The sequence below is a fragment of the Lepidothrix coronata genome, unplaced genomic scaffold, assembly GCF_001604755.1.
Source record: "Lepidothrix coronata isolate B3197 unplaced genomic scaffold, Lepidothrix_coronata-1.0 Scaffold112, whole genome shotgun sequence".
NCBI lineage: Eukaryota > Metazoa > Chordata > Aves > Passeriformes > Pipridae > Lepidothrix > Lepidothrix coronata.
This window is the reverse complement of record NW_016690292.1, coordinates 2912909-2926549: the sequence shown is the minus strand read 5'-3', so window position 1 is coordinate 2926549 and position 13641 is coordinate 2912909. Positions and strand designations below refer to the sequence as shown.

Sequence of the window (13641 nt, the reverse complement as noted above, 5' to 3'; positions counted from 1 at the left end):
GGTGTTAGAACTATTTGTAGTCTAAAACGTGCTTCGTTGGCACTAAAGGCTGTGGTTTGTCTTTTCCAGGTCCCAGTCTCTGGAACGTCCTCCAACTGCTGCTTGGCTGGACCACAAGCACAAGGAGTTGGTGAGTTACTGCACACTGCTGCAGGAGCACTCCCACCAGTGCTACGTGAAAGGTGAGCAGTGGTGCAATGGGACCTGAGGCAGGCTTGGGGTTGGGGCTGGACCCTGGATCTTCTTTTAAGAAAACAATGTCTCATTTTCTTTGTGATCTTACACCGAGCAAAGAGAGGAGTTGTGGGACTGATGTCCCACCAGGAGGGATTTAAAGATCCCTCTGGGCATTCCCTATGGGCCTTGCAGAGGCTGTTCCCAAACCTATGGAGTGCTGTAATGGGAGATCCCTTCTTTGATGCTTTCCTCTCACCTTCAGGGTGACAGATCCCCTGGGCACTCTGGCATCACCCAAGCCCAGACTAACACATAGCATTAAGTGCCCTGGCTGACTCCTGTCTCCCAGCACCTGCACTGACTCCACTCTGTGCTGGGCCTTGGTGAAGATCCATACGTGGCTATTGCCTGACTCCCATTGCCTCACATCAAGCACCATGTTTGACCTGTAGGGCTGTTCAAGAGCCTTCAGCAGTCACACAGCATCAGCTCCCAGGACCTGCTTACTGCCATGGACTACTGTGAGGAGCTGCTCCAAGAGATTGATATCACCAACTTCCTGCTGACGGTGTGCAGCCATGTCCGCTCATTCCGAGAGAGCCACCAGCATTTCCATACACACTCCAAGACAGCCAGCTTCCAAGTGGGCAGCATAGAGCAAGAAGAGGATCAGAGCTCTAGGGAACGAGGTGTCTTGGTCTCTGAGTCAAGGTAAGGGCACAGTTCTGTTCTTAGCATTGGGCCAGGACAGACCTTTCTTCAAGCATCTTTTAACACCTGCTAGAAGGAATGCTGTAGGGCAGAGTCTAACAGAGCCACATGGAAGAGCAGATATTTCCAGTGAGATACTCCACTAGGACTTCCTATTTTTTATAATCTCTGGTGACATCCATCCTTTCATTTTCTCTTATAATCCAGGCTCATTACTGTCCCATCTGGCCCGAGCTGGAGGGCAGTTTGTCTGCAAGTAAATCTTAGACTTGTTTCTGGAGAAATTATGCATTTCCTACTGCTTGACTCATTTGAGTTTGATGTTGACTCTGATGAAAATGACAGCTTTGTTATCTTTTTCTAATTAATAGTGTCACTTTTTTTCATTAAAAAAATGCACAAGAGAAGTACCAAGGCAGAATTGAAATATGCTTGATAAACTTCTGCCTTTCTATTCCTTATGGTGTTTATGAGGTATCTATCACCTCTGGAAACTTAAGGAGGGAAAAAGGTGCTATGCCTTAGTGTCTGTCAAAGAAACACTTTGGCCCTTTGTCCTCTGCACAGTTCCTTTATGTGCATTCACTAGCATTTGTTGGGAATCCCCAATCCTATTTCTTATACTGTACATGGTTTTGAAGCACATTCAGTGTTTGAAAAGTCAGATGACTTCTTCGAGTGCTACTTTCCCTGAGAAAAACTGTGGGAACTTTTTTTTGTGTGTGTCAGATACTACAAATCACCTATCCCAATGCAGGTTATATAAACTTTACTGAAGGATGTACAGCCTGTGATGTGTTGCACCCAGATCTGCTGTCTTTACCACTAATTTGGCTACCTGGGGAGTGCTTTGACCAGTCAACATCCCACTCCTTAGATTGCTTTTTCTGAGTTTTAGGGACTGATTCTGCCATGAAACTGCTGAGTGACAATAGGCCTGAACTTTGTGCTCCTCTCTGTGCTGCCAAGGCACTGGGTGCTGGCACAGTGGTACTTGCTGTGAGGTCCCCTGGACTGGGTGTTGGTAGTTCAGATTGCTGCAGGCCTGTCCCTGTACCCAGCCATGTGTCTCTGTTTCCCAGGGAGGGTGTGTAGTGTGGTGTACAGACATGGCAGTGGGATCAGCATGGTTAAGCTACCTCAGGGCTGGCTTCAGACAGCCTGAGCCCTCATCTGGGCATGTGAGTGGCAGGTTTTCTGGGGCTGTGGGATTGGGTGGTGAGTCGCATTGTGTTAACACAGGTGAGGTTTGGGTATCTGTGAGGTGGATGCTTGCAGGATAGAGAACACATACAGCAAGTCTGGTTTCTCAGTTTGGCCTGTCTGACCTGTCCACAATCCTGTCAGTGTGGAAATGGAGGACTACAGTGAGCAGGACTCCCATAATGTTGCAAGCCCCACGGAGGAGCCAAAGAGCAGTGTGGGCACCAGCTGCTGTTCAGAGTTTCCCCTCTCGCTGCTGGAAATTGGACAGCCCTGCCAGGCACATCCAGACTTGCATAAAATTATCCAGGTGAGGAATGTGCAAGCTTGACCTGGCTCCAGCAGGAGGGTAGAGTAGGATGTCTGCTTCACACTTCGGATTTCTCTTTTAGGAAAAATTCCTGGAAATTGGAAGTTTACATTTCAAGCCAGTGCCATCAAATCCTCACTATTTCTTCTATTGCCCACCATCAGCCAAGAAAGAGGTAGGCATGGTGCTGCCCTGGTAGGCACCTAGTCCTTGTGGAGTAGCTTTGCTTGGTGTCAGTTCTGGATTTGAGGATGGCAGACTCATGGGTAGACTTAGTCTGTGGGGTGCCCATCAACAGCCTGCTTCACTGCCTGGCATGGTTCTACTATCTGCCCTTTCTCTCTCTATCTCAGGAAGAGGCATCTCGGGATCAGGCAGACAGGAAAGGCAGTGAGGACATGGAGGGATCAGAGGCAGAACTGGCAGCTGAAGAAGGTAAAATTTGCTTGCTCTGTCTTGGAGAAGAAAACGTCTGTAGTCTCGCTGTGGTGGTGCCTTTCAGAGCTAGGCTGTGTCTGGTGGGGTCTCTGGAGATGTGGACCTGGTTTGCTAACAGGGAACCTATATCAACAGGAACTGTGTCTGGATGCTGCATTGCCACAGAGAGTGACCCAGAGCTGGAGGTGGAGTACCGTGAGAAGCTGGAGCACGAGTTCCCAGACACAGATTCCCTCTCAGACTCCAACACGGTGAACCAGGATGATGACTCCTTCAGTGTGCTGGGAGGGGACTCACTCAATGAGCAGGAGTTCCTGGAGCAGGAGATGCCCCCTCTCTTTGTGCACCTGACCTGCTCAGTGAAGCTGCGTAGCCAGCACAGCTCCATGCCTGTGCAGTCCCTGCCAACTTGTCTAGGTAAGAGCAATCCTTGGGGCTTCTTTCAGGTTCCTGCTGGGTGAGCAGGCCCTGGAACAAACATGCTGTGTCCTAATCAACAGTCACTCTGAACCAGCCCTCCCTGTGCAGAGCCCCAGGGGTCTGCCAGCATCAGACAAGGGCTTTTCCACCAGGTCTCACACTTGCTATGTGGGATTAGTGATGGAGGGTTGAAAGGATCATGGAAGATGGTGGCCTTTTGGAGCCTGTCCAGGTGTGTGGGACAGACACCTCTTGCAGTCTCTGTACTTGCCACCAGGCTGTGTATGTGTGTAAGCAGAGATGTTTGTTGCTTGAGTCCCTTGGTCTGTGATCTCTCCTCAGGGGAAGTTCTGGGCTGCCTGGAAAGCTGCCAGGGCTTGAACACCATTGATCTGGGGGACCTCTGTGTGACCCTGGACATCTTTGTGCTGACACTGCCCCTGGAGATAGAAGTTGTGAACACAGACATTCTCCACAACAGGTAGGTGGAAAGAGGCCAAGTCACTCACCCACCCTCTGCCTTCCTTTCCCAGAAGGCCATTCTTGGCTCATTTCCATATGCTGAGACTCATGATTCTCCTCACAGAGCCTGCCACAGCCTTAAGAAAACTAAACTTTTTTCAAGATAGGCTCACCTTCTGTAGAGATCCCTTTTCCCTTCTCTGGAGCCAGTTTATCTAGTTCTGTGTCTGTTTATCCTCTCTGGCTCAAAAGCTGGTGCTCAGCCTGCTCTCTCCTGTGACAGATGCACCTCGGAGAGCAGCGTGTCCTTCACACGCTCTCCAGGGCAGCCGTCCTCTTTCCGCTCAGATGAGGATATCATGCACAACTTGGAACGGCTCCCGTCCACCGGAGATGAGAGGTATGGCACTGCAGGTGTGGTGAGCCCCTCACAGGTTCCCTTTGCTGCCTGTGGTGGCTGCATGAATCAGAGAGACTGGTTGATTCTTCATCTCCTCTCTCCTAGGCACCCCGCCCTTTCCAACCTCCCTGGAGTGCACAGGCAGGCTATAGAAGCCACTATGAATGAGGTAAGACAGACTTGCCTCCTTCTTGCTTCCATCTGGAGCAGTGTGGCCACAGCACGCAGCTGCTGTTCCACACTTCCTAGCCTGCTCCAAGCTGCAGCCTGCCAGCAGAACTGACTATTAGCCTGTCACACAGGCTGTTAGCCTTGTGCACCCCAAAAGTGTGGGATTACCCTGACGAAATTCTTACTGCAGTTGGGGTGAGACAGGCAGAGCTCTCTTCTAAATGCCTTTTCTTAGGTATATTCAGGAGATGAGGGATGTGGGTGATGAGAGAGGCTGCCTTCATCCTGTTGGGGCTTGTATGAGAATTGGGGCAGCCTTGCAAATGCAGGTCACCTAGGTCTTCCTCTGTGTCCTTGCTCTGCTCAGATTCGCTGGCTCCTGGACGATGAGATCGTGTCAGCACTGCGTCACTCACAGGTCATCAGCACCTCCATCCTGCACCGGGTGGCCACCCACATCTATAACTCCAAGGGCCGGCCCAGCTGCCACAGCGAGGTCGTGCTGCTCCAATTTGTCTTTGGGCCTGAGCACTCTCTGGAGAAGTTCAAGGAGGTAAAGAGAAAGCCCCGAGGCAGCGTCATACGCCTTGCTGGCAGGATGCTTATTCTTCCCTGTATTGCAGGAGTTCAGAAGAATGACTCTGCCAGGCTACATGCTTAACGCAGAGGGCAACGACTACCACTACGTCTCCATCAGCCGCCTGCACTCCAGGAGGGCAGCTCCAGACCCTTCAGGGTCACCCTGCTTGCAGCAGCCAGCTGAAGGGCAGCCCAGGACAGCCCTGGGCCAGGCAGGCCAGGAGGGGAGCAGTGAAACGGAGGCAGAGGGCTCTGAGCTGTTACACCACACAGGCTGTGTCCTCCCAGAAGAGGCCCGGGGTCTCTGGGAGTGGCCAGAGAGTGAAACACGCACTGTGCCAGACAGAGGAAACCCTGCAGGTGGAGGCAGCCACTCACAGAGTGAGGTGAGAAGCACTGGGTGGTCTGTAGGTAGGAAGATGTGGGACACTGGTAACAGAAGGTAGAAGGATGCAGGAGGGTGATGGGACTTTTTTTAGTGCCTGTTTTTTTGGTCATTTTATGCAGGTTCCAGGAGACATGCTGAGACTTGAACAAAGCAGAGCACCAGGTCATGACTCCCTGGAAGAGGCAACTCCAGAGACAACCATACAGTCATTGCCATCCTCATCCTCTGAAAAGGGAAACAGTGAGAAATCACCATTGGTGACACCATCTGCAGCAAGCCTGACTGACTCCGTGACACAGGGCAGGGAAGGTAGGAGCTGCAAACATGGGCAGGATGTACCTCAGCCTTAGAAACTTTCAAGGGAAGAGCCCAGTTCTGGCTGTGGCATGCATAATGTGACTGCTACTCCTGTTCCAGTCCCTAAATACCAGAATTGGTACCCAGGACCGTTGGTCTCCTCCTTGCCAGGATGCTGGCAATTCACTGCTTAAGAGCACCTGGGGTACTAGGCTGTGCTGCTGCACTGATAACCCTAATGACATGCAGTCCCTGGTGACTTCAGTGATGGCTGTGAGAGCCCCACTCCCCAGCACTGCCTCCCCATGGCCAGCACTGCCCGATTGTCCTATGGTGTGATGTTTCTCCAGCACATGGGGTGTGTGAAGGGGCTTAGCAAATACTTCCATGATCAAACCCCTGTTCCCTTTGCAGGCTCCAGCAAGCAGCGTCCCAGCCGCGTGCAGAGCCTCGTGTCGAGCCAGGGCAGCATGGACTCTGACCACCTGGGTGAGTCTGCTGGGCCAGGGGGGACCAACAGTGTGCAGCCAGACACTGGTAGTGACACAGGAGTGCGGAGGTGCGGTGGGACTGTGTGCCTGGGCTGGGGTGAGCCCCGAGGGCAGGGCTTGTGAGTGGCTGTGGTGCCCAGGAGGAGGCTGGCTTGCCAGGCCTGGGACTGAAGTGAGGATACCTTGCAGGTTATGATGGGGGAAGCAGTGACTCAGAGTATGAGGAAGCGTTGATGAGTGACCAGGAGCCCAGATGTCCCCTTATGCCGGATTTCTGGCTCATCATAAAAATCCACCAGGACCGAGTGGAGGTGTATTACCACACACGGTAAGGAGGGTCCCCTGTCTGACACTGCCTCTCTGTACTGTAACCTTGTGGCCACTCACTCATCTCTGGACAGGATCTCCTCCCTGCCCAGTGTGAGTGGGAAGATGCAGGACTAGATTCTGTAAGGGGAAAACTGCTACTCTTTCCCACTGTGTTCCTGCTCCCACCACACAGGAGTAGGCACTGTCCAGGTGCCCTGCTGACCCCATTCTCCCTTTCTTCATAAAGCAGCCTGAGTGTGGAGAAGGCAGCATCAGCAGAGTCAGAAGAGGAGCAGCCAGGGGAGTGCCAGAGTCTCAACCAAGTGGTGATAAAGAAGATCAGTGAAATCTGTAGGGTTGTCAATCAGGTAACAAATCTGCAGGGGGCACAGACAGAGCTGCCAATCATGAGATGGCTTAAATTAGGAGGGACCTCTGCAAGTTGTCTGGTCTGGGCCCAGCTTGGAGGAGGTCCTGGGGAACCAGTTCAGCTGGTGAAGCCCCAGGTTGGGAGTCAAAGGAAAAGGCATTCAGTCTGGCCCTAAGCCCTTCTTGCTGTCTTCTGCGGCTGTGCAAGCAACAGAACCAATCTTTCCTCATCCTTTGCAGCGCTTGCTGCTGCAGGACCTGCATGACAGCCACATATGCAACTCATTACTGGTGGCAGAAAGTGAGGAGGACATCTGGAAGAGTGAAACGCCCTATACTTCATACAGGCAGCGCGTCATGCCCACAGATGGTATGAATATTCCCTTGGCCATGTCTCAGTGGCAGTGCTACTGCCTGCCCATGGGTGCCTAAGAAGATGTCAGCTTCCATGCTATGGCTCCAGCTATGTCCTATGCTCTTTATAGATTACTCTGTAGAGGAGAGCTACCAGCCCCGGGACTACCTGGCTGCCACCATGCAGTTCATGCCAGGGCACTTTGCTTGTGACGTGGTGTGGAGCACACTCATCCACGTACATTCACGCCTCAAGATGGGCCCCAACATGGGGGTCTCGCGAGGTACGTACAGCCCAGGTTCCCTCTCGTTTTGCATGTCAAGAGTCTGGCTTCTGGCTGGATTGGCACAGCAGAGAAGGGTATGTGGGATAACTAACGTCCCACGTTGCCCACAGCTATCCAGGCACTTCGCTCGGTGCTCAATGCCTTCTCTGTGGTGAACAGGAAGAATATGTTTGTCTACCAGGAACGTGCCACTAAATCTGTTTTCTACCTCCGGTAAGAAGCCAGCGTGACTTGTTGGCCTGACCCTGTCCTGCTGTGTGTGTTACACCAGACTGAGAGCTCTTTGGGGCAGAAAGTGTCTGCCCAGCCTCAGGGACCATGTTGTGACCCAAGCAGCAAATATCTCATTTCTGATGAGTCAGAGTCACATCAAGCCAGGCCCTTCTTGCTCTGCCTGTGCTAAGTCATGACACTGAAGGGAAAAAGATGGTTTTTTTGAAGGAGCCAGAGAGCAGTTTTGCCACTCCATATCCTAAGGACTAGTCCCCAGAAAGTGCACAGGGGAGAGCAAGGAAGATGCGGATCTTCTGTGGATGTATGATGCTGTTGTCTTTGGGAATGGAGGCTGACATGCCCTTCTCCTGTATTCAGGCTGACTGAAACCACCAACAGTGGGAAGGTGTGGGAAGCAGAGAGCAACCTTAGTCCAGCATCTCGCTCGCTGGCACTGACACGCAGCCAGGAGCCCATTTACACTGAGGATGTAATGGTGAGTCTCCTGCTCTCTGGGAGTGTGTAGGGGTGCTCATGGTCGTGGGAGGGAGGGGAGGGAGGGGAGGGAACTCAGTAGCTCCAGGAACCCAGATTATATGTAGGATAAAACTTATACTGGAGATTTGTGGAGTGGGGCAGCAGTGTGTGGCTTCTGCCTGACCTTGCTGACAGCCTGGGACAGTGATGGATCTAGAATTCATATGGAAACTGGTTTTGCTTCTCCAGGGTTCTCGTTCCTCTCTGGACACAGCCTCGTGCCGTAGTGTGGACTCTGCCCGCCCTGTGGGACAGATAGACAGGCACATCCAGCTGATGGTCCATGGTGTTGCCCCAGCAGGTATGTGTAACAGAACCTGGCAGCAGACTGGCTGTGCTGATGTAAAGCAGAGGAATAGAGCTCTGCTTCCTGTCCTCTTTGCTCGAAGAACAGAGGAAGTATCTCTCTCCTGAACAAGCTGCTCTTCTTTAGCCCAAACCTGCTCTCTGTTCTGTGTGGGTGAAAATGTAAGGAAAAGATCCACAGCCCACAATGAAACCTCCTGCAGACTAGGTGGCTTATGCCAACTTTCCCTATGCAGGAGTGCATTTGTCTTTGCCTACTGCACCAGCAGTCTTTTATGATCATGAACCAATAGAAAAAGATGTCTGAAGAAATTGATGGTGGGGAAAATCATGTTCCCTGTGGGAAGTGAGTGTGAGGGTGGTACATCCTGAATAGGGAGGGAGGGATGGCTCTGACCGTTCTTACTGGATGAGGTGAAAAAGCTGCTTGTGCCTCTGCTTACTTGTCAGGGCCTGAGATCACAGACGAGCTGGTGAAGGTGCTGCGCAGGCGCCTGGATGAGGCCACCCTGGATATCATCACTGTGATGCTGGTGCGGAACTGCAAGCTGACCCCAGCAGATGTGGAGGTACCTCACTGCTTATCTGCTCTGGTCATCCCAGAGACCAGAACACTCTCCTACATTTTGACCTGTCTCAGCCTCTCCTGCCCCAAGGAAGACCAGGACAATTTGCTGCATCCTGTTCCCTGCTGCAGTGCTTGGTCAGGCTGGTGTTCACTGAGATATATACTGTGTGGGTGCCAGTGTAGGTGGGAGATCCCCTTTGCTGGGTTTGCAGCATGGCAGGGCTTCTCTGTGAGTACCTCTGGAATGTCTGCCCACATCTTGGTGCTGTCCTGTGTAGGGCCAGGAGTTGGACTTCGATGATCCTTGTGGGTCCCTTCCAACTCAGGATGTTCTGTCTCAGGGCACTGTGTATGGGTTCTGCCCACCACACTCGCCCTTTGCAGAGCCAGTTGGCATAATTTGTGTCAGTATTAGAGCCCCAGGGCATCCTGCTAGTCCCAGCTGAGTTTTAAAACCTTCTGTGTGCAGTTTATCCAGCCCCCCGGGACACCACCCACAGAGGTCCTGCAGTTCACACTGCCGCCTTCGGCCCTGCCTTGGCTGCACGCCGTGGCCTATTACCTGCGCCAGAACCTGCTCATCTTCCTGCACACCCCCAAGTACACAGACAGCAACGTGGAGCACCACTTCAAGGTGAGGAGGGCTGGGAGTTGGGACAACAGTCTGCCCAGCCTCTACCTTTTGCCAGGGGCATTTGTTTTGGCAGTCCAGACACCGTGTTCCCAGCTCTGCCATGTAGGGTTAGGGAGAACCTGGCACTAAATCTTGAAGCCTGGGGGAGTTTTACAGGACTGAGCACATCCTGATTAGCCTGGACAGGCCTTGCTTTCATACAAGTGATCACTTCCTGTGCAAAAAGCAACAACCACAAAGCTCATGCCCACAGTCATCTCCCAGGAGCGTGGGAGAAGATCGCCTTTTAAAGCTGAACTTGGCTCCTTGCATGGTTCCCTCAGATGTAAGGACTGAAACATCAGGAATCATAAAAATTTGGGAGCAGGTACCTACTCCTCAGCGTGGCCATAGCAAAGATAGAGGGTGAGGCCAGATGTATAGTGCCACATAACTCTGCAGAGAGCTGTAAGGGGTTCCTTCACCCCAACAGTGGCAAAGGTTGTGTTGGCAAATGTTTCTAGTAGGTCTGGATTTGCTTGCTGCAGGTCTGGGGATGAGCTGTGCACATACATGGGCCTCTGCTTCCAGTTAAGGCAAGTTCCCTAATCTCTGTCAGTATTCCTCCTTGTTCTCCTTAGCATTACTTCAACCACAACGGGAGCATCCCTGACCAGGATCTCTATCTGTACAACAAGCCGGGTGGCCAAGGCACTGGTGGAAAAGGTATTGTGCTCAACTCTTCTGAAACAGGGTGTGGGGCTGTGCCCTGGGGAGCTGCTTCCCATGCTGGAGAGTTATGAGTGACTGAGGAGGGCCAGTGCTGTGGTTGTGTGTTCCTCTGATGGCTGGAAGGTGGGTGAGGTGTGTGCCTGAGGGACTGCACACCTCTGTGTGTGTGGTGGAACAAACTAAGGCCTCCCGCAGAGCAACTTGCTAAACTTGACCTACTGCTGCAGGAAGCAGCTCTAGGTTGCAGTAGCTGTGGGGCAAGACACAATGACACCTCCATGTGGAGCACAGAGAATCCATGGGGCTGGAGGGGACAGGGAGCAGGGACAGTCGTTGCAGGAGCCTTGCTGCAGAGGGAAAGCAGGCAGCGTGTAACTGAACATGGGCTGTGTGGCAATGTTCTTGCTCTTTTCTCTGGAATGCTGGAAGAGGGATTGGATAGGACCCATCCTGCAGCAGGCTGTCATGTCATTTTTTGCCCAGGCCACGTGTCTGTCACCTGGCCATTGTGTGTCTTGTGCCCTTCGTGCACTGTTTGAATGTTCTTCTGTTGTGTAGGTACCATGTCGGACCTTGTGCAGCACCTTTTTCCACTCTCCCACTTCCAAGGTAGCACCTGTGGCTCCAAGTTTTACTCTGGGTCCCTTTCCCATGCAGCTCCCCGGCCCTTCTGGTCCCTGCTGTTCTTGTTTTCCTTGTGTTGTGGCTTCAGCTCTGACTCCTCCGTGTGTTTGTGTGCGTGTGTCCATTTAGCTGAGCCTCCTATTTCTTGCTGGCTGGATAAATGAGCAAACAGAACCTGCTGCCCTGAGGTGGCAGCTCTGCCATTCCCAGCTGCTGGGGGTCTGTGTGCTGCCCTGTTAACTTGCAAGCAGTGACCTCCAAAGTACTGCATCATTTTTCCCACAGGTCCAGAGAGGCATCTCTTCCCTGAGGAAGACAAATCATAGTGTTTCAGCTGCCGTGGCACCTGAGTGCTGGCTTAGTCAGTCAAGGGGCTTTGAAAGGGAGTAGGAACACCCAGGGTTACAGTGTGAGGTTTGGACCTCACAGCTGCTTCCATGCTGCTGCTTCCCTGGTGCCCTTGCCATTGAGCTGGGCCATGGGCAGTCAGCTCTTGTTTGTGCTCTTTCTCCTGTGTGGCCCAGGGCTCACGACATGTGGGCTGTGAAGCAGGAACCACAGTGCTGGTCTGCATCTCTGAACTGTCCTGGTGTGTGTGTGTGTGTAGGACTCAGCATAGAGAGGCGCCAGGCAGGGTCTGAATTTTTCTCTGCAGTGACTCCAGGCTAATACCAGACATCAGCCTGCCTTGTCCCCAGTCCTGCTGTTGGAGTGCATGGGGAAGCACCTGATCTTGTTTAGAGGTACAGTGAGGAGGGGCCTGTGAGTGTTTTCTGCGACAAGGTGTCATGTCTGCAGGGACTCGAGGTTCTTCACAACCTGGAAAGGGCTGCTGAAGAGTATCTGGGCTCTGTACTCTGCCCCTTGAGAGGACAGGGATGGTGAGCCCCATCCTGGATCAATCTGCATAAAGGTCCTCCTGGTGCAAATGGAGATACTTTCCTCTTGCATATGGGACTGGACAACCCAGGAATCTCCTGCAGAACAAGGCAAAATCTGCTGTGATTCTACAGGAGTGAGATTCTTGGAATGATGGGGACACCCTGTGTCAAATGCTGTGCTTCTTACCCTGGCTCCCCACAGGCACAGCCACCCTCTGCTTCCCTGGCTGCTTCCCCTCCTGTGGGCCCTGCCTGCCATGTGACACTGTGAAACTTAAGGGGACATGACGATCCCAGCTGTGGGGTGGCAAGGCTGTAGGCAGGCATTGTAAAGGTGTACTTGGTGCTGGGCTGATGGAGGCTATCTTGGGCCTTACCCTACAGGAATCGCGTGCATCGCACTGACATTTGTGGATGAGCATGGCAGCCCCACTTTGCTGCCCCATGGGGAGAGGCCTGACCCTCTGAAGCTGCTTTCCTCCTCGCCCATCGTGGGCCTGCTGCAGGACACGGACTTTGAGAGCCTCACTGCAGTCAGCAGACACCAACCAGGGGCTGACACCCTGCCTTCAGGTAGGCAGTGAAACAGGCCTACCTGTTTCACTGTGAGCTGCCTCCACATCCCCTGGGGCACCTAGGAGGGCTGGTGAAGGCAGGGTTGCAGAGCCATGCAGGACTTACCCTTTCCCCACAGAACCCTGCGTGCTGGTGCGCCTGGATATCTGGGAGAAGGGCAACATCAGCCTGCTGCAGCTGTCGGAGAAGCTGCGCGGGGCCCTGCGTCACGCGCTCTGCGACGCCGTCATGGAGTTCCTTGTGCTGCCAGCCCCGCTCTGCGTGGAAGCCGCCTGCCCCCTGAGTCCTGCAGACCTGGAGGACCTGAGTTCTGCGGGTGAGAGCCCAGCCAGGATGACCCTCTTGAGCCTCCAGCCAGCCTTGCTCCTCCTGCCTGGCCTGCAGAAGCTTGTCTGTGCTGGGGGGAATCAGGTGGGCAGACCGGGAGGAAGGAAGCTGCTCTCCCCTCTGCAAACTGTGCTGTGTGATGTCTTGGGGAAGAACTGTCACAAACGTTAGTGTTGCAAGAGGTATAATCTGCTCCCCCAAGACTGAATCCACTTTGCTGGATGTTACTGAGGGCTCTCTCCCTTCTCTCCAGCCAGGCTCTGGAGTGGGGTACACGGGGACACCAGCAGCTTTGCAGTGGGAGGCTCTGTGGAGTCTGATTTGCTTTGTCTCCACAGGAGGCCTAAGGAGGACCATGTCAGAGACCAAGGGCCTGGCCCTGGCCAGTGGTGGGGCTGGCAGGAGCTGTCCTCCACCCTTGCACTTCACTTCTACACCTTCACCCAGCTCTGGAGAGCCAGTGACACCCACGAGCAAGCTGGGACGCCGCAGCTTCTGGGACATGCTGGTAATGTTGTTGAGGGACCAGTGAGGAGCAGGGCCTGTAAGTCTTCAAGGTGTGTCAGGCCAGGAGGAATGGAGATGAGTGATCTGGCTGGGGGTGGGAAGCCAGGTGGGCAGTGGGGACCTTGAGGTCAGGGCACTGGCTAGGCTGTGTATGTGCACAGGACTGACTTACCCCTTTCGCCCCTAGAGCAAGGCAGAGTCCTCGGAGCTGGGCAGCCCCAAGACTACTGATGACATTGTGCTGGAGAGGCCAGAAGAGGCTCGTACGAGGCGGCGGCACAAGACTGAGAATGTCAAGCAGCACCTGAGCCAGGATCGGGCCACAGCCACAGCTGAACTGGAACAGGCACAGAGGCAAGCACAGCCTGCAGGCTGGGCAGCCAGGATGTTG

General features: G+C 53.4%; 1 protein-coding gene across 7 annotated transcripts in view; it reads left to right on the top strand.

Annotated features, from left to right (window-relative positions):
- The window catches only part of SZT2 (seizure threshold 2 homolog (mouse)), a 54215-nt gene that overhangs the window by 24731 nt on the left and 15843 nt on the right, over positions 1 to 13641 (top strand). For 4 of the 7 annotated variants that reach the window (XM_017824638.1, XM_017824636.1, XM_017824641.1 and 1 more), the window contains exons 27-53: positions 70 to 182; positions 630 to 888; positions 2236 to 2401; positions 2484 to 2576; positions 2755 to 2836; positions 2972 to 3256; positions 3602 to 3740; positions 4005 to 4121; positions 4227 to 4290; positions 4660 to 4845; positions 4916 to 5257; positions 5379 to 5568; positions 5971 to 6045; positions 6237 to 6375; positions 6604 to 6724; positions 6966 to 7095; positions 7211 to 7363; positions 7477 to 7579; positions 7958 to 8075; positions 8306 to 8417; positions 8873 to 8991; positions 9460 to 9624; positions 10245 to 10329; positions 12225 to 12413; positions 12535 to 12732; positions 13082 to 13251; positions 13438 to 13604. In XM_017824638.1, coding sequence (XP_017680127.1) covers positions 70 to 182; positions 630 to 888; positions 2236 to 2401; positions 2484 to 2576; positions 2755 to 2836; positions 2972 to 3256; positions 3602 to 3740; positions 4005 to 4121; positions 4227 to 4290; positions 4660 to 4845; positions 4916 to 5257; positions 5379 to 5568; positions 5971 to 6045; positions 6237 to 6375; positions 6604 to 6724; positions 6966 to 7095; positions 7211 to 7363; positions 7477 to 7579; positions 7958 to 8075; positions 8306 to 8417; positions 8873 to 8991; positions 9460 to 9624; positions 10245 to 10329; positions 12225 to 12413; positions 12535 to 12732; positions 13082 to 13251; positions 13438 to 13604 — 4080 coding nt within the window. The remainder of the gene's footprint in view (positions 1 to 69; positions 183 to 629; positions 889 to 2235; positions 2402 to 2483; positions 2577 to 2754; positions 2837 to 2971; positions 3257 to 3601; positions 3741 to 4004; positions 4122 to 4226; positions 4291 to 4659; positions 4846 to 4915; positions 5258 to 5378; positions 5569 to 5970; positions 6046 to 6236; positions 6376 to 6603; positions 6725 to 6965; positions 7096 to 7210; positions 7364 to 7476; positions 7580 to 7957; positions 8076 to 8305; positions 8418 to 8872; positions 8992 to 9459; positions 9625 to 10244; positions 10330 to 12224; positions 12414 to 12534; positions 12733 to 13081; positions 13252 to 13437; positions 13605 to 13641) is intronic. The other 3 variants (XM_017824643.1, XM_017824639.1, XM_017824637.1) reach the window with 3 other exon arrangements.